Here is a 25,302-nt window from a genome sequence, read left to right as displayed (position 1 = left end):
GAGTAAACATGAAGAAGCCTGCTGGGAATTCAAAACAAGAAGCAGTACTTCTCAAAAAAACATACGAGCGACTGAAAGCAGTAAGTACATTCAAAAATGTGCCTAAAATGAACACAAATTCTCAAAGGGCAAAGCTAATTCCTCTGCCATGACTGAAACTTTGAGCTGCCAGTGAGTGTTTCTTGGTTTCCCTTCCATCAGTCACATTTAAGTAAAAGGAGATTGCCTGCTTATTACAGCCGAATGCTTTGACTACTATCAAATGAAGGGTAAAACTGATTACACACTAAATGAATAAATACTGTAGCACGTAAACATAAAAGCACCATCAGCTGCATTTTTGCAAGATAGCTTTTGTAAATACAGGACACTGCTGTCAACTCCTTCTGCATCACGTTTTCAGTATTGTGATCAGGAGTCACCCGTGGGCTGTCATTTCAGAACACTCACATGCCCATTTTTACATCTTTGGTGCAATTTGCCATTCAGTGTAAAAACAGTAACAATTACCCTGAATTTTATTTACTAAACAAAATAATTTTCTTATCTGATACTTTTAGGATATCTGCTACCTAAAGCATATTTCTTCAAAAACTGAAGATTGCTTGTGGTCTGTTATATAAGAACCAGCTCTTAAGTACAAAGCTCTCTATGATGCAAGGCTGTTTCTTACTGCCATAAGCAACAGGCTAAAAGGTTAGGAAAAGCTAATTTTAAGTCTAGTGCTGCTGGAGTTGCCTGGATTCACTCCCTAAAAATAAAAATATATTTTAATTTAAAAAATGAGGAAATACAAAGAATAGCATGTAACAATTTACTTGTTGCAATTATACAGAGGTGATGCTTCGCGAGAAAATTCAAGAGAAATGAAGTGACGGAAATAATAGAAAAATTCCTTTCCCTTCAGACACACATAAATAATAGATCCAACCACTTTTCACAGTCCAGGCTGATGAACAAAGTCTGTGCATAATACCAACAAAAAATTGATTTAGAATGGAAGTGCTCCATTCAAGTATTACAGAAGTACAACAGTAAAACAGGCATCAAACAGTAAAACCGGCATCAGAAACAACTGCAGCTATTCTTTGTCATCAGCTTCTAACTGTCCCTTCTTATCTACCAGCCTGCCTAAAGGGAATTTAAATATTTAAGCTTAACCTCTGTATCTCAAGACAGCCCTGAGCAACATCTGCTACTAACTGCCTGGTCACGATAAGTGAGTTATCCCTTGAGTGCAAAGATGTCCTTTCAGCTGGAGCTGGGACACAGAATCAAGACAGTCTTGTGGTGATCCCACATGTGCACTACTTATTCTCAGAACAGATGTCATCATTTCCTAAAAATTCCAACTAGCTCACAAAGTAATATTAACTCAACAATTAAAATCAACTCTTCAAAACCTACTTGAGTAAGAAAAATCATGGATATAAAAGCATGTGGATATAAAAGCATGTCAGGTATGAACAAAGCAGAGGCTGTATTTTAAAAGACTGTATCATTAATCTGTCTATATTTAAAATTTCAACCTTTTTCTTTAAAAAAGTAATTAACCACTCATCTACATATGCAATAATTCCCTCTTCATATCAATATTATAGAATCATATTATGGTTTGGGTTGGAAGAGACCCTAAAGTTCATCTTATTCCAGGCCCCCTGCCATGGGTAGGGATACCTTCCTCTAGACCAGGTTGTTCAAGGCCCCATCCAACTTGGCCTTGAACACTTCCAGGGATGGGCATCCACAACCTCTCTGGGCAACCTTTTCCATTGTATCATCCCTCTCAGAGTAAAGAATTTCTTCCCTGTATCTAATTCAGTTTTAAGTCAATCCCCCTTGTCCTATCACTCCATGCCCTTGTAAAATGTCCCTCTCCAGCTCTCTTGTAACCCCCTTAAGGCACCGGGAGGCTGCTCTAAGGTTTCCCTGGAGCCTTCTCTTCTCCAGCCTGAACAACTCCAACTCTCTCAGCCTCTCTAAAGAGAAAAAGTATTCCATCATATAAAACTTTTCCCAATTGCTTGTAGAAATATATTAAAAATGTCTTTTTTTTTTTTTTTTGCAAGAACTTAACATTATGAGGAAGGAATCAACAGAAAGAAATAGAGATTGCAATTCTCTCAAATCAGACTTTGACTACATTGTAATGGTTTGTTTCTTCCTCTACGACTTTGAAAAACAGTCTCATTATTTTAGCAACAGAATGAACCTTAAAATTTGTGTTTACTTGAGGCAATCACATAACACTCCTGCTTTAAAAATAAAAATATCATAATGAAAAAAAAAATCTTGCAGTTTGAGGTAACTACTATATAAGATGCCTAAGCCTGGCTACAAAGATGGTAGGGTATTTTTTTTTTTTTTGATCTGCTGTGACTGGATCACAAAAACTTTAGCTTTGCCTCTTAAAAGGAAAAAAACTTGCAAATTTTTGGAAGTTTCAGTATTTTAAACAATGTAGCATGAAACCTTCCTATTCAATAAACTGCTACATAGTAGCATGTTCTTACTACCTTTGATACTATTACAATAGATTTAAATAAAGTTAGCCTTTGTATTTTGTTGTGCTTTCCACTGAAAACTGATCAAATACAAAGTCATCAGAATCAGTAAACATGTCTGCTGAAAACATGTAAGCCTGTCAGCTGAAACTTGTCCCAGAATTGCATCTAACAGGATCCAAAATCTCCTCTGAAAAGAATTTTAATTATAACAGGAAAAAAAAAATCCTAACTAGGAGATAATATACAGGAATTCAGGCAGCTAAACAGACTGCCCTTCTACTGATGGGCAAGCGAGAAGAATCAGTGAATGAGTCCATCGCCTATTTTATTATTTCAGAAAACTTGTTAATTGTGATTAAGGAAGAGTAAGTCCACAATTTTGTAATAACTTCAGGGAACTAGATAGAGGCACATACATACACAAAACCACCTATTTCTTTTATGTCAAAGTAGTTCATGAAAAGGTTGTTCTGATCTAACCATTGATCTGAGCTATGGTAGTAATCACACCAAACTGAGAGGTTGGAAAACATATCTAATTTCTGTTAAATCTGTTTAATTCCCCTGCCATTTCTGTTCAGAAACTAGTTCCCATTTGCAATCTTGTTTAGAATAAAGAAACTAATTAGTTTATCCACAAACTAGCTTATAGTCACTGATGTAGGTGCAGGTTGTGTTGAATTAAATTAGCTCTAAAATAATGACCAAAGATACTTCAGGCAGCAGCGCCACAACAGCACAGAGCCTGACACTGCCTGCAAAAGCCCAGTGAGAGCTCCAACCCAGATGCAACACTCAGTTAAAAATCAAACAGCTGCAAGGGTGGAATCATCCCCTTTGCCTTAGCACAGAACGCTCAGAATTGAAGTTCAGGAGCTGGCTGAAGAGCTCGTCAGTCATCCATGATGCATGGACAACAGCAGCAGCAGCAGGAGCTACAGAACACCCACTTCAACCACTCATTTTCCAGCCCCTGTTTCACAGGAGGCACTGCCTTAGGTAAGCAGGTGTATAGAAACCAGCCCAGCCTGAAAGCAGCAGCAGTAAAACTGTGTCTTCATTGTAATTGTAGCTTGCATACACAAAAGCTCTAAAGGAGCACTTTGCCTGCCACATCCTGACCATCTGTATTTCTCCATGCAAATTAATAAGCACAAATTTAGAGAGAGTTGCAGATTTTTTGCACATATAACAGTAGAGCTTATTTATATCTTGTTTCCCATCAAATAAAGCTTTTTTATATTTACAGATAATAAAAACAATTACAGAAGACAAGCCCAGAATCAGTCTAAACTGCAAACAACTTAAACGGAGCATATAAAACAGTTATACAAACAAAAGAAATTAAAGAAATAGCCATGGAAGCACCAGAAGCACTCGCTATTCTTTATTCTTCTGATTTATTGCTGTCAAATCAGACATAAAAACTTTGAAAATACGCACAATCCACACAAGTAGTGCAGAACATTGTGTATTTATCTTCTGTATTTTGGTTTTCTTTGGACAGGCATTACCACATTCAGCCTGTTCCGAAGTATCTCTGAAATCATGAAAGCATTACGCTGTATTCTTACCCTGGGAGTCACCAGTAATGACAAAATATATATTTTTACTTAACTCTGCACATTCTGTCAACTGTACTAATAAGCGTATCAATGGCTATACCTATTCCACATAGTTAAGACCAGGGGGCAGCAATACTTTCAAACACAAACCTAACAGGTTGATTTCTGACAAATCTATAAGCAACCATGACTTAGTTACAAGAGGAAAAGAAGAACGAAACAGCTACAGTTATGGAAAAGCTGCAGAAGTTAATCTAGGTTACATAATAAAAATAAAATATATTATTTTAAATGTGAATTTACAATCACTCTAGTCAGTTGATGTAAACAATAGCACTGTTACAATTTTGAACATAGACATTTTTTTCTACTAAGGCAACTTTAACTGATCTTAATCCTATGGAACTATATTTTCTATACCCAAGATTATCAGGGGACCACCATAATTAAATAATTAATACTCTTTCCTTGCATACCAAATGTTTTGCTCATGCCAGCACATTCAGCAAAACTAAGACTTGTTAAATCCATCTCCTAGATACATGCTGGCTTCTGAAGAATTGACAAATACTTGATGAACTAAGTGTATAATTCAAAGAAACAATTAACTGCAACCTATGCAATAACAGCAAAAAACACTTCTTCCAGTGTCATTATGCTTGTACCTTCAAGCAAGCACAGGGCAAGAGCACTGTCTTCTTTAAAGTCATTGGGAAGACATTTCCTCATAACTGCTGACCTAGTCCATAGGAAATCACACTGAAGACTCAAATAGGAAGCAGGAGACTGATATCCCTTAGAAACCAGCTCTGGAAGTTTATCCATTTTCACACTCCTATTTCTTGACAGCAAAGCAGAGTGAACGTTTAAATAATGCTCATAACAAGCATGAAAAAACCCCAACACTGAGGCTTCAAGGTTGAGAGGCTGAGACTATGTAATCACTTCTTCTGCATTATTTTGCTCCTCTCCTTCCACCAATTTTGTTTTCATATTGTTTCCCTCACTCCACATTCATCCCTTCATCCTTACCTCATTTCTTAAACCAAGTCTCCCTTGGCAGACTTCTGCAGTCAGAGTTCTGCGCTGAGTTGATGTAACGAGTGACCGGGGAAAACCTCTAAAAACGCTCCCAAACAAAACTCATCCCTTATCTTCCCTCTAAAAATACCAACATTCATGCATTTTTTACTACTGCAACAACTGACAACACTGAAAACACCAAGTAGTACCACAGTAATATTTAAGTTCAGACAACTGCTTTACGCACTAATCTTTGAGACGCCAGGGCAGGAAAGCTTTCTGTAACTAGCTCAACACAAGAGCAAAGTCCCACAATTAAAAGACCAGATTACATGCATACCAACGCCTCTGGCTCCCGTGGATTTGGGCGGGTGGTGCTGCCCCGTCCCTGATGCTCTCTCAAAGACAGAGGGGGGGGAAGAAAAAAAGAAAGGAAAAAGGAAAATAAAAAGGGGATGTGGGGTGTAGGTGTGTTTGATTTACCTCTTCCAGCAGCGTGACCGTGTTCCTGCAGTTCTGCAGCCGGGTGGTGAAGCTGGAGGTGGTCGGGGAGTTGTAATCCTCTGTGGTCTCGGCGATGAACTCCGACACGGTGATCTGGTCCGGCATGATCCTGCCCCACCGGTAAAGCCCAGGAGGAGCCGAGCACACAGATCCGGAGCGAGGAGAAGCCAAGTTTCGGGGGGTGGGGGGTGAGGGTGGGGGGCGGGAAGAAAACGAAAAAAAAAAAAAAGCAGAGGGAAGAAGATGTTAACAGCCAGCAGAGACCCGCAGCATCAAAGCAGCGGAGCCGCAGAGGGAGGCTGAGGCTTCGCCCGCTGCATCCAGCCGCTCCCCGGCCGCCCCCTCCTCCTCCGGGCAGGAGGTGAAGGGGGAGACGCCCCCGCACGGCGCCCCTCGCTCGGCCCCGCCGGTGGGGAGCGCTCCCGCCGCCCCTCAGCGCCCAGCCCGGCCCGGCCCCGCCGCGGCGCTGCGGGGAGGGCGGCGGGAGAGGGGAGCGGCGACCGCGCCGAGCTCAGCCCCTTTCCCCACCCGCGTCGAGTTCCCCCACGCCCCCCCCCGGCCTCGGCCGCAGCTCCCGCCCGAGTGGAGCACTGACTTGTGCGGGCTCGGGCTGCGCCCCCCGGCCGGGGAGAGGCGGGGCCGGGCCGGGCTGGGCGGCTCCGGGGCGGGCGCGGCTCCGCCGACGGGCAACGCTCGCGGGCACGCGCCGCGCGCCGCCGCGGCGGCCGGGGGACAACGAGGAAGCGGCTCCGCGCAGGCGCGGCCGTCGTTCCCCTCCCCCGGCCCCGCGGTGAGGGCGGGGGGGGCCGCGAGATGTGCCTTTTTCCGTTTTCTTACGATTAAAAAAAGGGCTTTTAGGTGAAAGCAGGCAAGGTCGCCGAATGCTGGGGCCTAGCGCTGTCACCAGCCGGGGAATGGGCTTCCCGTGCCGTGTGGCAGCAGGGAGGGACGGTGTGCCCGCCCCGCAGTCCACGGAACCCCTGGGGCGAGCCAGAGGGGCTGTTTCTTTTTCCCCTTTCTTAGGTCAGTCACAGCCGGTCGGAGCCCCATCCGCCGGTGATGTAAAGCCGGGGATGTTGAGCAGCCCCCGCTGACAGAGCCATCCCATTCCGCAGCCTGGCTGTGTAGGTTTTTACCCTCCTCATACTTCGTTAATTTTTAAGAAGTCCTATGTCTCAGAGAAGCTGCTGTCGCCGATTATGTATTACCTGAGCCTTCCCAGAGCGAGGGCTCTGTCTCTGCTGCGATGGCCGGGTCGCAGCAGCAGCAGCAGCAGCAGCGCTGCCCCAAACTGAACCGCGGGGGTTGCAGCCCTGAGTCCCCTCCAAAGCACTATTTCTGAATAAGTTAACATATCCTTTTTTCCATTATTGCGTCGCGTAACTCAGGGAACTGACAGACAGCGCTAATGATATTTTTTTAAGCTTAGGTTTTGGGACCCATATGTTCCTTTCTAAAGAAGGCTAAGTCTCAGGAGGCTCAAGTAATTATGGTCATCTGCTGTATCTGTGTGATTTATTTAGCCATACTATGTGATTACCTATTCTTTGTGTTTGTGATTCTCTTCACATAAGCTCAGCCGTTCAGGAATGGGAAATATACTCAAGACTGAACAACTGAAAGTGAGCAATATTATACGGCTATATCCATTTCAAAAGTTTTTATATTCTCTGTATAAGGACCTACTGCATTACAAGGCATTTAGGCTTTTACATAGTTTTGTATGTAATTCTAATAAAATGACTGTACAACTCAAAAATAGTTGACAGTATCAACTAAAGGCTGCAATGCCTGAGTAAGCATAAAAAGGATTTGTGTATACCCATAAAAAATGATTTGTATGTTCTGCCAGAAAAAATATGACCAATACTGCTGAGAAATGGTCCTGCCTGAACATGTTTCTTTGATTTCATTGCCTTAGCAGAAGCCCTCCATATGGCCATGTGATTGCTGCTGCTGCTGCTTCACGTGATCCAGCTTTCTGGCACAAAGGCTCGGAGCTCGTACAGATGATTGTTAAACATCATGAGACTCTGCAAGGTAGAGTAGGCAAGAGGAGGAGGAAGCCAAGAAAAGAACTGTGTGGGAGTTGCACTGAAAAATGGATTTGGGAAAAAAACAAAACTGAAGCACTGAATAAGGGACTGGAGGGATAGGAAGAAAATCAGTTGAGGATCGTGTTCGCAAGAGCAGTGGAGGAGGAAGAGAGATTAAGAAGATAAAAATGTCTGGTGGCATCAAAAGCATTATGGAGAGTGAAGAACTGGCTGGGGCCGGGGAAGAGCAGTTGGTAGCATCCAAAAGAGCTGCTTCAGCATGCCCAGCCTGCATGGAGACTAGATGGGTGAGGGACTGGGATATGGCCTGAGGGCCAAACAGGGTCTCTGTGGTCATCCCTTGTAATTTCCTGCAGAACATCAATCATGGGCTGTCACACAGCTGTTCCTGGGCCAGGCCTGTGGTCTGCATGACAGACATGGTGTTCACATTAGGAAAAGTCCTGATCCCTCTCTAGCAGATATCAAGTGAGGATAAATCCATTGCACTGATGGGCTAACTGGTTTAATTAATTGGGTACTCTCGCTGTTAAGGTTGAACTGTTCCTCTTCAGGCTGAAGTTATTGAGCTTGAGCACTAGTCTCTGGACTGTAAAATAACCTTATGTGCTATCCCAAACAAATCCTACCCGAGGGAGTACAGACAGAAGCTGGACATACTGCTAAAGATGTCATTTCTGCAATATTATTTTGAGAAAATTTAAAGTGCAGAACTGAAGAGCATGTTCAACTAAGAAGGGGAGTAGGCAGGCCAGGGAAACTGGAGCAGTGAAGAGTGACAGAAGTGAAAGATGAGTAGAGAGTAACAGCAGCTGAGCTTCTGTGTTACCTCATCAGAAAACAAATTATCTTTTGAAATAAAATATTAAATATATAAAAAGTAGAATGAATACAGAAGAATACTGGTAAATAAAGAGAACAGCACAAGGCCTAAAGAAAAAGGAAGATCAGTAATTACCAATCATAATTGACTTTTTTTTTTTTTTTAAACAGTTCTGAAATTTTTAACTCTCTTTAAAGGAACATGGTGCTCTGTTTTGCTGCATGGAAGCAGCATTTCCCTGCCCCTATACAAATGTTGGTAAAGAAAATAGCCCTATGGGCATGACCTCTTTAGGCTTGGATTATCTTCACTTAAACTCACTGGAAGCAAGATTAGTTAATTAATATGATGTTAATAAAAGTAAATTATACAAGCTGCCTCTAAAAATGTGCTTAGGTTTAAACTAGTCAAATTATGTAAGTATGTCATATAACGTTTAGTGGATTTCAGATTTTACCATGTCTCCTGTTTTGAATTGCGATCAGTATCTGAGATTCAATTCTAAATTTGTAGGATGCACCTCTCTATAAATTGTCACTAACTGAAGTCACTGTTTCATTTCACAAATGTCAAAGAATAATCATCAGAGTGTGAAAGTTATATTTCACAGTGTCTGCTCTAACGCTATCTTAGTCTGTGCTAGATCCTGGGGGAGGCTGTGCTGCAGCCTTTTTCTCATAGAAGGCTTGCCAGTGAAGTTATGCTTATCTCACTCCTCTTGGTATTCTGAAGTGAAATGCATCTCTGTGTCCATCCTGGGACAAGCTAGTGCTGGTGAGGATCATGCAAACAGCATGGGAAAGCACACACCTTACTGCTGATGCCTTGCAGTCAAGGAACCTGTGCTGTCTTGCCATCCCACCCAGTGTTTCAGTCTACAAATCCATTTAATTCCCTGGCTTTTTGTACCGTGATTGCCAACAGGAGAGTTAATTACAGCAAATTGATAATAATTCTGCAATATTGGTGATAGTTACCATGTTTAGGGAGAGGCTAAGGAACATAGCAATGACAGTACAAACTACTAGCACTGGTGTTGTGCAATAAACTGAATAGCAACTGTAGTATTTTCATTTTATAGACCTCTAGACAGCTTATATTTAGATTGATATCATCAGTTCATTCACAAGAGCTGAGAGCAGGAGTCATCAGGTGATGATGACTATTGTCATCATTGCAAACTTTGCAGCATGACCAATATGTGCTAGAGGTGAAGAGCTACATGGCACTTGCACAGCTCTTCAAATCATCAATGCAATTAACTGTTGAAACCACACAGTGGTGAGGTAGAGAACAAGATTATCTTTCCACTATAGATAAGGAGCCAGATAGAGAAGCCTGTGGCTCTCTAGCTTTAGTCATGCAAAGTCAGCTCTTCAGGATATCAACACCTCATCTGGGCTGAAGCTGGTGGTGGATCTCCTGTGTGATATGCTTATGCTGCCCACAGAGAGCAGCCCCAGGACCACCCTGAGGTCACATTTCCCTGCTGCATAGGAAGCAAGATCACAGATACAAACCACAAAGGTGTGGTTGCTGCTTGGTTTTGTAAACAAGCTTGACCCAAGTCCCTGGCTGTACACCAAACACTGCCGTCAAGCATGCTCAGATGAGCTGCCTCTGGGGCCATTTGCAGCCTGTCAGTGTGGCGCTGAAGTGAGTTGTTAGCTGGAGAAGGAAATCACTGTGCACAGGGCTACTGTGCAGATGACTCCTTTTGATTAGTACAGGCATAGTCATGCCAGGATCTCACATGTCAAATTTGGGGTTTTTTGATTGTCAAGTATGAACAAGATAATTCCACTTTGCAAATACGGGTTTACAACAACACTCATTTCTTTGCTTGCAAGGTTCCTATCTTGGCTATTACTGCTGATAAAAATGGTGTAGATTAGACATTAGTGTTTAATTAAAACATAAAATCATTGAAATTCACGTGCTTTTGTTAGTAAACTACGTAGTTGTTCTTTTTACGCTCCTTAACATCTTCACCAACATGGAGAGTGTCACCAGCTCAGCAGCAAATAGCAGCAGAGCTAGTGGTGTGTTAAAACTCATCAGGAAAATATCCTTAGGCTATGTCTCTCTACTATACTGCTGTCCTGAATACATTTGTGGTTTGGTGTTAGATTTATCCATTTCAGCTAAACACAACAGTCAGCATTACTTCCCATCCTCCTCCTGATCCTAACTCATTGTATGAGATCACTGTACGACATAAGACAGTGGTGGTATTTGTTACTCAATAAAACTGGTTTGAGATTCCCCGAGAAAATGTCTCTATGGTAAATTGCTGTTGCTACATTTTTATAATATTATTTTCAGATAACTTCTGACAAAATTAATGGGAAAGGCTTATATAAATTTATGGCCATAAGTACTAGAATATCCACAAATATTTCTGAACATCCGCTGTTTGAGTTGAATGTTGGGCTTAGAGGATAAAAGAAGCTTCAAATCAACAAGAATCTCAGCAGGCTGAGTTTTGCTTTTGGTTTTGGAGTGTCTCATGTGCTAAAACTCAGTAAACTTTTTTTGTTAATGGAACTCTCATAGTTTTGTTTTGAAAAACAAAACCACACCATTTATGTAAGGACATACAGCAGCATCACTTTGTACTTCAGTGGGAAATGTTTAGTCAGGAGGCATTTCACCTCCAGGAACTGTGTCCTCTCAGAGGATGGTCCCAACAGCTGACTGAGCCTTGTAGAAAATGTAACAACTACATATTTTAACCTGTAGTGTGTTTACACATTTAATATCACATAAGTGGGTGATGTACTCACCAGAAAAGGCAAAGCCTGTTTTAAACATTGAAACCTACGTCACACATGATGGGTGCTAATTTGCTTGAAGGAAACTTATATGGTAACTGCAGAGTGTTTCTGCTTGAGAAAGAAGGGTGTTGGCTTTGACATTTGCAAACAAATCTTTGAAATGATTGTGTTGTTGGGATAGAACAGTCAGGTAATTTTCCAGCCAAAGGAAACTGTTCTTGTCTATATCATATTGCTGTACATGCAGAAAGCCAAAATCCAGGTTCAGGAAACATGCTGATTGCAATTCTGTGGTTTTAGGTGACAGTATGTACCAATGTGGTTTATGGACTACATGAGCTGCATCAACAATTTGTGTTGCTGCTGTGACTGTTTTCAATACAAGGATCAGCTGATTTCAATTTTAATACTGGCATCTCCGAGCAGTTGTCTTCATTTGGTATTTAAAATAAGATATGAAAACATAAGCAACTGTCTCAGAAATTACAGTATTAGTTTAAAAGCCTTTTAGCACTAACAATAGTGGCCTAAACAGGAGGTTCTTTTTGCATTCTTTCAATATTAATATGATAGCAAAAAGAGAACTCATTGTGTTCTTGTTATAAATGACATTCTGATAACATTAAGATCTTGCAGTTTTAACACTGTGTGTACCAAATGAAAAAGATTAAATCAAAACATCATAAATATTCTGCTGAGTGATATGTTTTCCATCTTATTTACTTGAATGTCCTGAGTGAGCAGCTTGGCTGAGTGATAAGTAAGCTCAAAGACCGATCTCAAAGGGCAGCTGAAAATAACAGCACTGAAAATGAAGTGCAGCATTGAGTTACACAAGATTAAGCTGACTAATCTGCTGATTCAGTTTTGCCTTTGTTTTTTGGTTTTGTCATGCAAGATCAAGAGTCATGCAGACAAATGCGTAATGGCATTCCAGGCTAACAATAATAACACCATCAACAAGTAATCGGCTTTTCTCCTGCACCCTCTGCATCCTCCAAAGAGAAAACAGGAAAATGCTCACCTGTGGCAAGAGGCAGTAGCCTCAGGACAGGGAAGGAGTGTTCCTTTGCTTATTACAGGTGTACTGAATTTGGTATTTCTATTTTACAGAAATGTTTTGTTAGAGTTGCTCATTTGAGAAACCTTATGTCGGTTCATAGGAAGTGTAATACTGCATATGAGGGGCCTGAGGGGAAGCCATGCAAGGAGTGGCTGAGGTCACTTGGTTCGTTCAGCCAGGAGAACGGGAGACTGAGGGGAGACCTTATTGTGGTCTTCAACATCCTCACGAGGGGAAGAGGAAGGACAGACAGTGATCTTTTCTGTTTGGTGACCAGTGACAGGACCCTAGGGAATGATATGAAGCTGTGTTAGGAGAGTTTTAGACTAGATATTAGGAAAAGGGTCTTCCCCCAGAGGGTGGTCGGGCACTGGGCCAGGGCAGTGGTCACAGCACCAAGCCTACCAGAGTTCAAGAGGCATTTGGACAATGATCTCAGACACATGGTGTGATTCTTGGGACTGTCCTATGCAGGGCCAGGAGCTGGATTTCAATAATCCTTGTGGATCTCTTCCAGCTCAGGATATTCTATGATTCTGTGTGTCAGGAGAGAACAGATTCAAAATACAGCCCTTACAACATCTTCAGAATATAAAAGCAGCAGCAGCATACTCTTCTATAAGGACTGCAGTTTGGACAGCCCAAAGATATCAAACTCTAATGAGTGCTGATGGATAAGAAAACTGTCAGTGGAGCCACTGGAAAGTTTAACCCTTGCCCACAGTGTGAATGGGAGCCTACTCTTTACTGACAGAGACAGTCATGTAAGAACTGCTGACCCCTGGGAGCTGCTCTCCCAGCAGTTCCCACCATCACTGCTTTGGTGAGGTTGAGGACCAGCACAGGAAAACCTGTCAGTGGTTATCCTTGCATTCCTGCCCCTGAGCGAATCCTTGGAGGATTGTTGGAAGGGCACTGTTGGAATTGGCATGAGAGCAGGCCATGTCCATGAGATTGCAAAGGACAAGATGAAGCCAATATATCGTGAAAGGGTACTCTGACTGAAATGAGAAATAAGAGTCCTTCCAAAGCAGGAATCATAGTAGCTGAATGCCTTTTTTTTTAATATGAGAAATAGCAATGACTAAAATCGGAGAACGATACTGCAGAAATGAACATGTTGCAGGGCAGCTGGCATAACAGGCTCTCCAAAATAAAAAGGGAATGAAATAAAGCCTCAACCCACATTGCAAACATTTCAATATTTTCTCTTTCCCTCTGGAAATGATTTGGCTGTGTCACTACCAGGCACATCTCTGATTCTACCTAAGCAGCTAAATGCATGCTGATGGCAGCGTGCGTTTTGCCTACAGTGAAAATGGAGGTTCAGACCAAAAGGAACCTGGGAAGTAGTTTGAAAATGAAATAAAGGCTCTGTACACCTGGGATCATGTCTTTGGGGTGCCACTCATGGCTCTGACATGGCATTTGATCTCTGTGTACATTGTTTCTCTATCTGTGGAATACAGACAACTACATTTATTTTTCTAGGTGAAAGCACACTGGGCTTTTACAGCTTAGTACTGCTATATCAGAACTAAGTATTTTTACTATACATTTTATTGTAAGAGTTTCAAAAAATAGCTGAAAGATGGGAAGGGCTCCCAGGCCAAACAATTTTGTCAGCATTTTATTGGATAGACAAAATGTTTGGTAGGTAAATGAAAAAGTTTATTTCTACTGGTTGGTCATGATGTGAGAATATAATGCAGGTTTTGTGATGGAGTTCCCCCTCTGTATTATGATTTTATTAGCATAAAAGCAGTACTTTGTTGAAGAAGAAGGACTAAGACCCTAAACAGAGGCACAGAATTAATTTCTGCCTTTGCACCAGCTTTGCTAAGACACGGTTTGCAGACATGAATGTATATGGACATACTGAGTTGAAGTTCAAATGCTGGCTTATAGTGTTGACTGAGCATACTTCATTTGTTAATTTCCTAAATAGCATCTTGTTAGAGAAATGCTTGAAATAAATCTGCAGATGTTGGATGTTATAAAAATGGTCCTTGCAACCCCTGAACTTACTGGCACATCTATGTTTCCCTCATATAAGCTACTATTGTCAAAGATGCATCACTTAGCCGTACTCTGGACTTGAATGTAGCGCAGGAAATTTTCAATTCAGGAGCGATGTCTTTTGTTTTTTAGTGAGATTTTATTTTGTTTGGGTTTTTTTGTTTATTTGTTCATTTTATTAGGTGGATCGATATGTTTAACAATACATAAGACCTGAAATAATTAGAGGCATATCTGCTTTAATGCTCAAGGAAAAGTTTTTAAATATTTATTTTTAAATATTTAAAATTATGGTCTGCATGCTTTTTAAATGTAGATGTTTGAATGTTGAAGTTGTGGGGTTCTGTTAAAACTCAGGATGTCAGATAACCATATGGAAGCTTTTGGAAACTAGTCTTACTGTGTGAACCAAATCTCTGTTGGGTCAGTGTTTACGTGGTGCTAAATGAAATAAAGAAGTACAGAATTTCAGTCGAGAAGTTCGCCACAGCAGCCCCTTTCTCTGGTTACTCATTTGCTTCTACTTTTAACCACTGAATTTGAGCTTCCATCTTCCTAAGTTAACTGGCTCTCTTGTTGAGAGTGACCATCTGCTCATCTATCCTTCCTCTAAGGATTTTTTTTAAAGCAATGCTCATCCCATAAGATTTAAAAGGAGGGTAGAAAAAATGTCAGAATCCTTTGGTTCCTAAAAGTGTTGTGGGAAATAGAAATGAGCAGACGAAGAAGTTGTTTCTTGCCTCTGAGGATAGGAAAGGCTCACCATCATCTTGTTCTTTATCAAGATGATCAGTGTGGGAGAAAGATCCTCTAAGTGTCCCAGCCATGGGAAAAGTTTCAGTGATGGTTTGCACCTCCTCAGGAGCGGCAGTCAAGACAAAAAGTATGAAATGAAACTGAGTTTAATTGATTTCAGGGAACTTAACACTACTTATTTTCTTGGTGGTGGTTGTGTTTTATTTCTCCAAGAAAATCTAGGAGCGTAAAAATGTAAGTGCTATTTCAAAATCAAATAAGAATGTCCAGCTTAAGAACTTCATGCTTTTTCAAAGATGATTGTTTGCCTTCTGAACTTTTGCTTATTTAAGACATCATGGACTTAAAAAGGAAAAATATGTGTAGCCATGTGACAAAGCAAATGCACCAAAGGAGGATTTATTCAGTTTTTAGAAAGATCAGCAGCAGTGATTCACCCTCTTGGCTGGTCTGGAGTGCAATATGGTCAACTAATTCCCCCAGGGAGGAAGAAAAGATGAAAGTCCCACAGCGTTGTGATGGTCACACGGGGAGCAGTGACCTGTGCCAGGGCAGCTCCAGCCAGTGCACCAGGTACAAAGAACACTGCAGCCTTAACCATCAGTGCTGTGGTTCAAGTTAGGCAATCCAAATGTAGCTTTTAGTGGTTCAGTGAAACACAGTGGAAACTTTAAAACAAGAGCACTCACCATCCAGAGACTGAATAAACAAAAGCATATTTAGACAACTGTGTGCTATTCAGGACTTTATATCATGCAAAGAGAGTCCCTCCTCTTTTCAAGCCCCCGCACAAATCTTGCCATAGATTTTTCAGGCTGATCTCAGAAATTTCTTGTTTTCAATGTTAAAACAACATCAGTTACTAGATCTAGATGAGCTGAAAGGAGTGTCCTTTTTATTTCCTGTGCCCATTATCCAGCTTTGAAATCTATTACAGCAAAGCAAAATATGTAATAAATGTGTTTGTTTCAGTACGTGCTCAGGTAATCAATGTTTTGTAAGTATTTACTGCTTTATTGGAATTTTTGATCCTTGGAAGGATCAGTAATTTAGACATTTTCTAAAAAACACGCACTGTAGTAATGTCCAAAGTGGCATTAAGCAGAGAAAAATCCCACTTGCAGGTATTACAATTGATAAAATCAGTGTCTTCTGGGCTTATTTTTCATAGATTCTGTGGTCTGCTTTTTACTCTTTAATCTGGTCATTTATGTTTATGTCTTTTGTCTTTCTTACCGATTCCATAGTGAATCTCTTGAAGAAAAGCTTGAAAGCCTGGATGCTGAAGATCTCATGTCTCATCTGTCACAACCAGAAACCTACCTAGATGAGGAGAAAAGATCAAGGAAGTAAAACTGACCAAACTACGGGACTGACAAGGTCACTTACTCAAACAGTCAGTATGAAACAATGTCTGTTAATCCTTCAGTGATGGCAATTTTTTGATCACTGAATTTGATATTTTGAATTTCATTGTGGTAATGAGATCCAATAGAAATCCCCTGAAAAATAACACCTTATTAAAAATTGCTACAGGAGAGTTTCATTTAGCTGGCTGGGAAAACTCTCTGTCTAACTCAATGTGGCAACTACTCACTCAGCTGCACTGAGTACAGCGCTGGTAACATCATCTGCCCAAGTTGTCTGACACTTCAGAAGACCCTGTTTTCAGATATAACTTCAGTCTAACCATTCAGGCTGAAAATTTCCATGTCAGGTGTATGCACCAGACTGATCTTTTTTGGAAGATGGAGATAAGATTTGAAGGATAAAGAGACTGGGAGCAAGAAGTGTTCTGACGGGGAGCAATCCTGCGTGTAAGAGAGGGAAGGAGGGTGTGGGGGGACAGTCATAGCACACCATGGAAAAATGGTTTTGCAGTTTTTCATCAGACTTCTCTGCTATTATATTGTGTACTCTTTCCAGGTTAAGCATTGTGTTGCTCTAGGGGAAGGAAGGTGTTAGAGATACTGCGGAGCCTCAGACAGGTAGGTAGAACTGGCACATACCTTTCACTTTGAGCCCTTCTGGGCTGATCTCCATGTTTGGTCCAAAAGGACAAGGCAGAAGAAACATTGACAGGGTTTGGGGGCCATATATTGGTGCTGGGAAGGAGAATGCTACACAGAAGACATTGCCATGAGTTGATAAAGCAAGGAGTCTGGGACAAACCACATGAGACAGAGAGATGTGGACTGGGTAAGCCGGCAGAATGGGAGATGTGACAAGGACCCATAAGGATGAGATTGGGATCAAACAGAGGAGCTAAGGCCATGGGGGAGTGGGAGGCCATTCCCAGATCACACCCTTTGCTTAACCAGTCTGCCCATTTTCACTTGAGCACATCACTTGATTACTTGATTCCATGAGGAAAAGCACATTTCCTCCTCTGTAAGTCTTTTTTTTTTTTAACCTTCTGTCTAAGAGAAGGCTGGTTAGGCCTGTTGACCTATTTCCCCAGAGACTGCTGTAGTTTGTTTATGGGTTTTGTCCTGTTTGTTTGGTGTTTCCAGATATGTCATGTGGGTCTGGAGATTTGCCAATCCTCAACATTAAGAATAACAGAATAATCCCTGTCTCTAAGACACATGAGATTCAATTAAAAATTGCAACATAAGACTTTTGGATGGGATGTTACTATCTCATTTTTCCTTTCCGTTTCTGAGCCTTTATGATACTTTCAAGTGATGTTGTCAAGAGCTTTTTTGTTATTAGGAAGGCTAGGCAGCTCTTTAACCAGCAGATTTCAGATTTTTACATACTGGCTGGAAAGGATCTGAGATTCTACCAGGTATGCCACCAGCTTGGCAGCACAGGAGAAGAAATGGTTATGGGCTCTGCTCCTAAGGAAGAGGTGAGTCCTTTGATTTGAAGTCAAGTATGCAAGAGGAGAAGTATCTACCTTAAACCAAGAACATTATGCCTGAATGTTGTGTTACATGCATGAGAAAAGTTGTTAGAAGAAGGCCTGGGCATGGCACTGTTTTTTTTTGTGAACTGGGAAGGGCCTCCCCTGACAGACAGCTGAGTACCACCATCTTACAGCAAACCCATAGCCACTGGCAACCCTGGATCTGATTCAACCCATGATGACATGTCCGCTTAAAATTGTTTAATTTTACAGCACACATCTTTCTTTTAATTATATTATCCATCTCCTTAGGCAAAAAAATCACCTTCATCATCATAGGTTTATACTATTCAAATCAAAGCAAGAAATAAAATATATATAATGGCTCACTGCTTTCTAAATTGGACGCTGACCTAAGTTGACGAGTAACTATGATTTACATTTTGAATTGATGGCAATTTATTTTTCGTAAGTCTAAAAAGTCACAGAATCTCTTACATCTGCTATAAGAATCTACTGAATATTATTTAATTTTTCATTTGCTATAAGCAGAGTTATCAACATTTTTGGTTAGATCTCAGTGGTTTAGGATGACTGTATTCCCTTTCTACGTCTCCTATTCATTTTTGGGCCTCTTGGTACAACAGCAACCAGCAAATAAATGAAATATCAAAGAAATCTAGAAAAATATTTATAAATTTATCATCATTGATTGGTGAGAAACAGCACTGAGAAGGAAACATATGCGGCTCTCCTAGAGAGAGAAAAGGTGGTGAATGTGCTCATGTGGGTTCAACACTGAATCTGTGACCTTTGGACAATTTATTAGGGCACCATTCAAATGGCAAATTCCTCAAACCTTATGCCCAAGTGAGTGATTTGTCTTTTGAGGCTAAGTACAGCTTTTATGAAACTCTTGACCTAAAGACAGTAGTAGAATTTAGGCTGCGTCAAGATGGCATTTTGACTCTATTTCTCACCCTCCAAAAAAAGAAAACCAATGCTTCCCAACTCTACTTTGCAATGTGAAGATAATACTATCAGGTTTATGTAAAATCCTTACCTATGACAGTATGTGAGTGGGAGAAAGTGGGAGCAAGGAGTGAATATGAAATATAAAAGCCCAGAAGAGACAGAGAACAATGAAAACCAGAGAAATATGATTGCCTTTTACCCAGGGACACCTACACCTAAAAAGAGAAAGACTAGTTGGGGTTTCAGTAAGAAGGGGGTCTAACTAAGAACAGGTTGACACTAATGGCAGCTGGGTGGCAATTTAATTCAGTACAATAATACAATAGCTGATTCCATTAGGAAAGCATTTTTTCTTGTGCCTGATTATAAATATATACAATTATATTGAATTAATTGGTACAATCTAAGTGCTTGACTAATTCTAATGCTTAACTAATAAGTATAATGAATTGAATCCCTATATTTTTAAACTTTTAGAACTGGTTAAGTAGTATGGAGAGACAATGGATTCTCAGTAACAGAATATAAAATTTACCAATATATTTGGTAGTAGTCAAGAAGAAAATCTTATTCAGGGATTTTGCAGAGAAGAAAATATCAGGAAATATTTTGTACACTATTTAATTACCTGCATTAGATATTGCTTAAACTCTCTGTGATTTCATGCATAAATCATTTAATGACTTAATTTGTTTTTTATTTTGGAGGTTTTGTTTATTTTTTTTTCTTTCATAATAGAATATACAACCTGGACAGTAGTAATATAAATACATATTTTGCAAATATAGTGAATATTTTAGAGCAAATACTAACCAACCAGTTTTCTAACATGCCTGAGCTGTAGTTAACCTAACTAGAAAAACTCAAATGAGCAAAAGTTAATATTGTTTCTACTGTCAGTGATATAACAATAATAGTAGTTGTGCACCACCATGCTAAAAATCAACTCCCTTTATGTCCAAACAATAGCGTGAATCACATAAATCTGACCTTGATATACAAATGTGATCATGTAGTAATTATAGCTCTTGTGCTTTCTGTATAAACAGACTACTTCATTTGGAAATGCTGTAGGTTAGTGCTTCATTCTGCAATTTACAGCCAATGACTGAGCAGAAAGCTTTTATATCCCAAGAAGCTTTAAAATAAAGCAGGTAGAAAAAACTTAGTTCCTACAAATGAAAAAAATAAGCTGTTATTTGAACTGCTGTGAATCAAATCTTTGCTCTATGTTCTGCTGAAAAGCAGGTCTTACAAATTTAAAGATTGTCTTTGAAAATGACATTTTGCAAAGGCTATTAAAGATATTTTCATGGGCAAAATATAGAATTTAATTACTCAGTCCATGTGATAATTGACATGTTCTTTAACAACTGTGAGTTTAAAAAAAAATGTCTTTGATTTTGTGCCAGAATCTGCTTGTTCTGTTTGTGTCTATGCTGGTATCATCCAAACAGGATGTGACAAACATATGTTCTTTGGCTTTGTCCTAATCCATGATTTGGATAACACTATTACAATGTGGTCTAACAAACTTCAGTGAAGCAAATCTGAGGATGTTTGTCTGTGGTCTTGATTTTAGTACGTCTCAAGCAACAGAAGCTCTGTCCTGACCTCATACATTAGCTGTATGGGTTTTCAGTGCTTCCATAAAAATACACTATCAAAATATTAGCATGCTTATAAACATGGGCTAAATCCTGAAAGAAAACAATAATGGAAAACTTATTACTGACTTGTACAAACCCAGCACAGAGCCCAGAATTGACCCTGAAGAGCTGACTGACATCCTCTTGGTGATGAGTCCCTATTTATAAGGGTTTTTAAGAATGTAAATTGCTCAGATTTTAATCCATTCAATCATTACATTGATGATTTTAGATAATTCTAGTTTCTTAATCAAATTTTTGTTTAGTTCCAAGAGTGCTACAAAAGTTTATAAGTATTACATCAGTAGTATAGATTTTTTCCCTGAAAAATTTAAAACCTCAAAAAATATCAAGATAGCTTTCTTGAAATAAAATATATTTTACTTAATTCCATCCTGATTGGCATGAATTGCATTACTTTTCTCTGATTCTTTATTAATAGTGCCTGGAATTAGCCATTCCAGTGTTTTACACTGGATTGATGTCAGGTTATTAATCCTGAGGTCATTCCACCGAACTTTTAAATATATTGGCAAAGTAGGAGATTTCTTCTATTCATCTTGAAATATCCACGTTAGAATATGTATGGAAAATCAACTGAAAAATTCAGAACTTTGCTTGGATGGCGTTTTTAGAAATAGCAACTGCATAGAAAAGAACCTAGTTTTAGGAAACGGACTGTTAGAATGGAAATTAATTCTCCATCCTCATCTGATATGATTGCCACATGATTATGAAATAATCATGGATGGGCAGTGCAAGAGCTATGGAATAGTTGCACTGGACAGTGTGGTTTAGGAATTCATGCTGCAAAACATGATAATTCTAAAATAATTCCACAGTTTTGTACTATATCACCACCACACGATGTGACAGCACGTTGCTATAGAGGGCCAGAGGGCCTAAGGGTGCTTGTTTGGGAGATTTCTGCAGTCTCATTCAGAGGTGAATTTTCTTTAGGACTCAGATATATGACAAAGATTTGTGTAAGTCTTTAGGCTGAAGGACCCTCTAGTTTTTGAAGCCTGTCTTTTGTTATTTGTGTAAGGGCTTCAGGATGATGGTGTTATGAGTTAAATCTCCTTGTATCCACTTAAGTGACCTTTTTATCACTTCCGACTATATCCATCAGCTGTTTCTTGGGCTCAGGGAAGAATTTGTATTTTGTGGAGGCAGCAGGTAATCAGAGTGTCTGCTGCCCAGCTTCAGACCTCTGGAGAGCTTTCACTGATCTCATCAAGGGTATTTTTTTATATTTGATGACAAGGTTGCCATCCATAGCCCAAGATTCTGAGTAACTTATAATCCATTTCTGAAGACTGTGAGGGGCTAATAACAAACAAGAGCACTTCCCACCTTCTCTGTACAGTTAGTTGCTGCTTAATTATTTACTCAGTACATAGTATATAGCAAACTGCCCTGTGCATGGTATATAGATTACAGATTAATAATATAATCTGAATGCAACATCAACCCCTCTTGTCACTGCCCCCACTCATTCTCAATAGCCACTGATTTTGGGCTGAATTCAAGATCAGCCATTTGCTGGCTGTGACTTTAGGAGAGAGTAAGTATTAAAATTAGAAACTAAACCTGGTATAGCCAGGTTTAAAGATCAACTTCTGTCTGCACAAAAAGTCAGATGCATCTGAACTTTCCATGTGCTTCCTTCCTGCTACATCGGCAGCTCCCGAGCAAAGTAAAGAGCATTCCTCCTGCTTCCAGCCTTCATTGATTAGTCAGGTACTAATGAGGTCATGCACTGTCCTTGTGTTTGAAGACCTCACAGAAATTAATATATTTCATATATATTTGTAAGATGGTTACATCAGACTGAAGACAAGACCGTTAAGCTCCAGTTTGTGACTTCTGCTTGTGTCCAGTCTGATGTCTCAAGTAGAGGGCCAGCCTTTGATCACAAGGATGGCACCACGGTGCCTTCTGCCAACCCCTCTTGTCTTGGTACTGCTTTGCCCTTCAAAGTGTTGTATTTTTCATGACTTCCCCTTCTGCCAAGCAGTACCAGTCTTCTACTTAGCAGCAGCCCTCTGAAAATGTCATTTATTTTGGCTCAATAATACTTCTAACCATCCTGTCCTTCAGCTGAGTGCAGAACTATCAAAGCATCTGTACAGAATTTCCTCAAATACAAGGCACATAGCAACCCCAATACAGGCATAGAAAGATGTTCCTAAGTATTCTCTTCTTTTGTGCTTTGTGTCTTTATCTACCCATATAGTGACTCATGCCCAGATCCATGAACATGGATCATTTTCTCTTTGAAATCAATGGCCTTAAGTTGTGTAAGGGGGGTTAGGCTGGATGCTAGAAAAAAAGGTTCTTCACCCAGAAGGTGGTTGGGCACTGGAACAGGTTCCCCAGGGAAGTGGTCACAGCACCAAGCCTGGCAGAGTTCAAGAAGTGTTGGGATGATACTCTCGGGCACATGGTGTGACTCTTGAGATTGTCCCAGGAAGGGCTAAGGGCTGGACTCAATGATCCTCGTGTGTCCCTTCCTACATGGGTTATTCTGTGATTCTGTGATTTCTGTCTACATGGAAAAATGAGATTAACTTGAAAGTAAGTGACAGAACAGAGCTTTAACAACTTGATCCAAACTCAGTCCCTGTAAATGGGATTCTTTACCTCTAGTGAGTTCTCACTCAACTTTTAGTCTGTAAAAAGTGGGGTATATCTGACAAAGTATCTTTGCCTGGGCTGCTCACTCCAGGCTCCTTTTACTGTTACTGTTGATACAGTAAATACAGACAAGTGAAAATAGGGTGCAGCTCACCTCATCCTGCAGAAGTAGCTGTTTAAAACAGAGGTACTAAAGTAGATGTCTACAATGTCAGATGAATCACAGCCTAAACTGCTTCTTTCATTTTGCTGACTAAAAGAGAGAGAGTGCTGAGCCCAGAGACAGACACCTACCCCAAAGATGCTGCATCTAAGTTCATTGCAGCAGGGCCTTCTTATTTCTGCCTGAACCCCACCAGAAGGTTCAGATATAAGGCTGTATGGGCAGATACTAGACTGTACCTCTAATTCTACAGTCAGTAAGAGATATTAGGAGGAAGAAAACAAATTTAAAAAAAAAAATCCCAAAACTTTTAAGGGAAAAGCCCAGGAAAAAGTCCCTATTGGTGCACTACTATGAATGCTGACATATTTTCCAGTGGCAATATAATGGGAAGTTGTGCTAATCTTTAGATTTTCTTGGGTAGAAGTTGCACAGAAACCCCACAATAAAACTATATGTTGTAATGTAAGCTTTATGTTTTTACCAATGGAATGACACAGCTGAAAAATAACTTCTTTTTTCAGTTTCAGTTGTATCAGGTTCCCACTCAAGTTCATGTGACAGTACTTAGGCTGCCTGTCTTGGTGACAGTATGAATTTATACAGAGACAGAAGCAATCAGATCATATAGTTTTCAAGAAGGTAAGAAAGTATTGAGACTGTGTCTTCAGGCCTGAAGGTAGTTAAAAATACTGAATAACTCACACATTAGTGTCTCTAAACACCACCTTTTCTTTTAATAAATCACTTAATAAATAAATTAATTTTACCAGTACATTAATTAGTTAAACTAGCTAAAGTGTTGCTAATATCTCTACAAGTGACAGTGAGATGAATATTTTGTATGTACTTGGATGTGGTTGGCTCATGTTATAGAAAGTAGAGATGTGCATGGTGCAAATCTTGAGGTTTCTTTTGACCTTCTGCAGCTGTGGAGCTGAGCTGCCTGCTCAGTGAATACTTACCAAGTGGTAGTGTTAGAAAAAGAGAAAAAAAAAAAAAAAGAAAGACAACTATTTCAAGGGGCAATTATCGAAATGAGCTGGAAAAACCTGGATGACTAAGTCCCCAGTCTCTAGAGAATTTCCTCTAAGCACTTTGATGAATTTTAAAATGGTATTGCATTCTGGGTTTTAATAACGTAGTCTTGCTCCTCTTTTTCTGGCTTTAGGCAACTGTTGTTAAGTCCGTTTTTCACAAAAGCATAAGGAACCTGAGTTAATAGGGCAAAGTCACAAAACCCAGCACTGCAGATCTGCCAGATGCCTGAGAGCAGGTGAGGGGCAGGTGCATGCATTCCCTTCAGTATCACACCTACCAAGGTGGGCCTTTTGGTCTGTTGGATTGTGGGTCTGTTTCACTTGCAGTTCAGCAAATTAATTAAAGAGGAAAGACTTTTGGTGTCTCTAGCACAATCAGTGACAATTTATGCAGCCTTGGTTTCCTTCCTCTGTTATATTAATGACCTGAGCCTGGATCTTGACAAGATAAGAGACATCTCTGATTAGAAAAACCACCAGCACCAACGGGAGGTGTCAGTCCCCATCACTGGTTTACAGTTTTAGGTTGGTTTCTTCAGTGAGCAGTGATTGAAGTTCAAATGTTTTGCTGCTTAAGTTGGAGTCACAAGCAAATCTGGCACTGAAATACCAAGCCAAGGGTAGGTTTGGAGTGCCTTATCCCTGGGAAAATTCAAAAGCCCGAGTCAGCTGCCCATATGTCTCATTAGACAACATCTGGAAGGCTGGACACTTAAAAGTGGGTTAAAGGGAGAAGACACAGTAGGAAGGAGGCACCTAAACCACCTAACAGGACACACAAGAGGTGCAGTTGGACTGTGAGCACAGCCTTGGGGTTGTCTGTCTCTGTAGCAGACCTGTAATCATGAATCTGCCCCTGAACGTGGGACCTGAAGTCAGCCCTCCGTATA

At 40.4% G+C, this 25,302-nt stretch overlaps 1 protein-coding gene and 1 long non-coding RNA gene across 9 annotated transcripts in view; one reads left to right on the top strand and one right to left on the bottom strand.

The window, feature by feature from the left end:
• Positions 1-25,302, bottom strand: part of ASAP1 (ArfGAP with SH3 domain, ankyrin repeat and PH domain 1) — a 148,575-nt gene that overhangs the window by 113,312 nt on the left and 9,961 nt on the right. For 4 of the 6 annotated variants that reach the window (XM_027645560.1, XM_027645564.1, XM_027645562.1 and 1 more), the window contains exons 2-3: positions 16,331-16,417; positions 5,579-5,708 (exon numbers count right to left, since the gene is read on the bottom strand). In XM_027645560.1, coding sequence (XP_027501361.1) covers positions 5,579-5,708; positions 16,331-16,389 — 189 coding nt within the window. In that variant the 5' untranslated portion in view covers positions 16,390-16,417. Of the gene's footprint in view, positions 1-5,578; positions 5,709-6,194; positions 6,247-16,330; positions 16,464-25,302 lie in introns of those variants that run through there. The other 2 variants (XM_027645561.1, XM_027645563.1) reach the window with 2 other exon arrangements.
• LOC113948178 lies at positions 6,627-24,012 on the top strand. 3 transcript variants are annotated; one of them, XR_003528030.1, is made up of 7 exons: positions 6,627-6,723; positions 7,524-7,639; positions 16,342-16,474; positions 17,021-17,082; positions 17,810-17,948; positions 19,970-20,074; positions 23,897-24,012. It is a non-coding gene; the product is annotated as an uncharacterized LOC113948178 (long non-coding RNA). The 3 variants fall into 3 exon arrangements; XR_003528029.1 differs by having other exon boundaries at positions 6,638-6,723; positions 7,521-7,639; positions 17,886-17,948; XR_003528028.1 differs by having other exon boundaries at positions 6,638-6,723; positions 7,521-7,639.

This window comes from Corapipo altera, unplaced genomic scaffold (assembly GCF_003945725.1).
Source record: "Corapipo altera isolate COAL_440 unplaced genomic scaffold, ASM394572v1 51, whole genome shotgun sequence".
Lineage (NCBI taxonomy): Eukaryota > Metazoa > Chordata > Aves > Passeriformes > Pipridae > Corapipo > Corapipo altera.
This window is presented reverse-complemented; position numbering and strand designations above follow the sequence as displayed.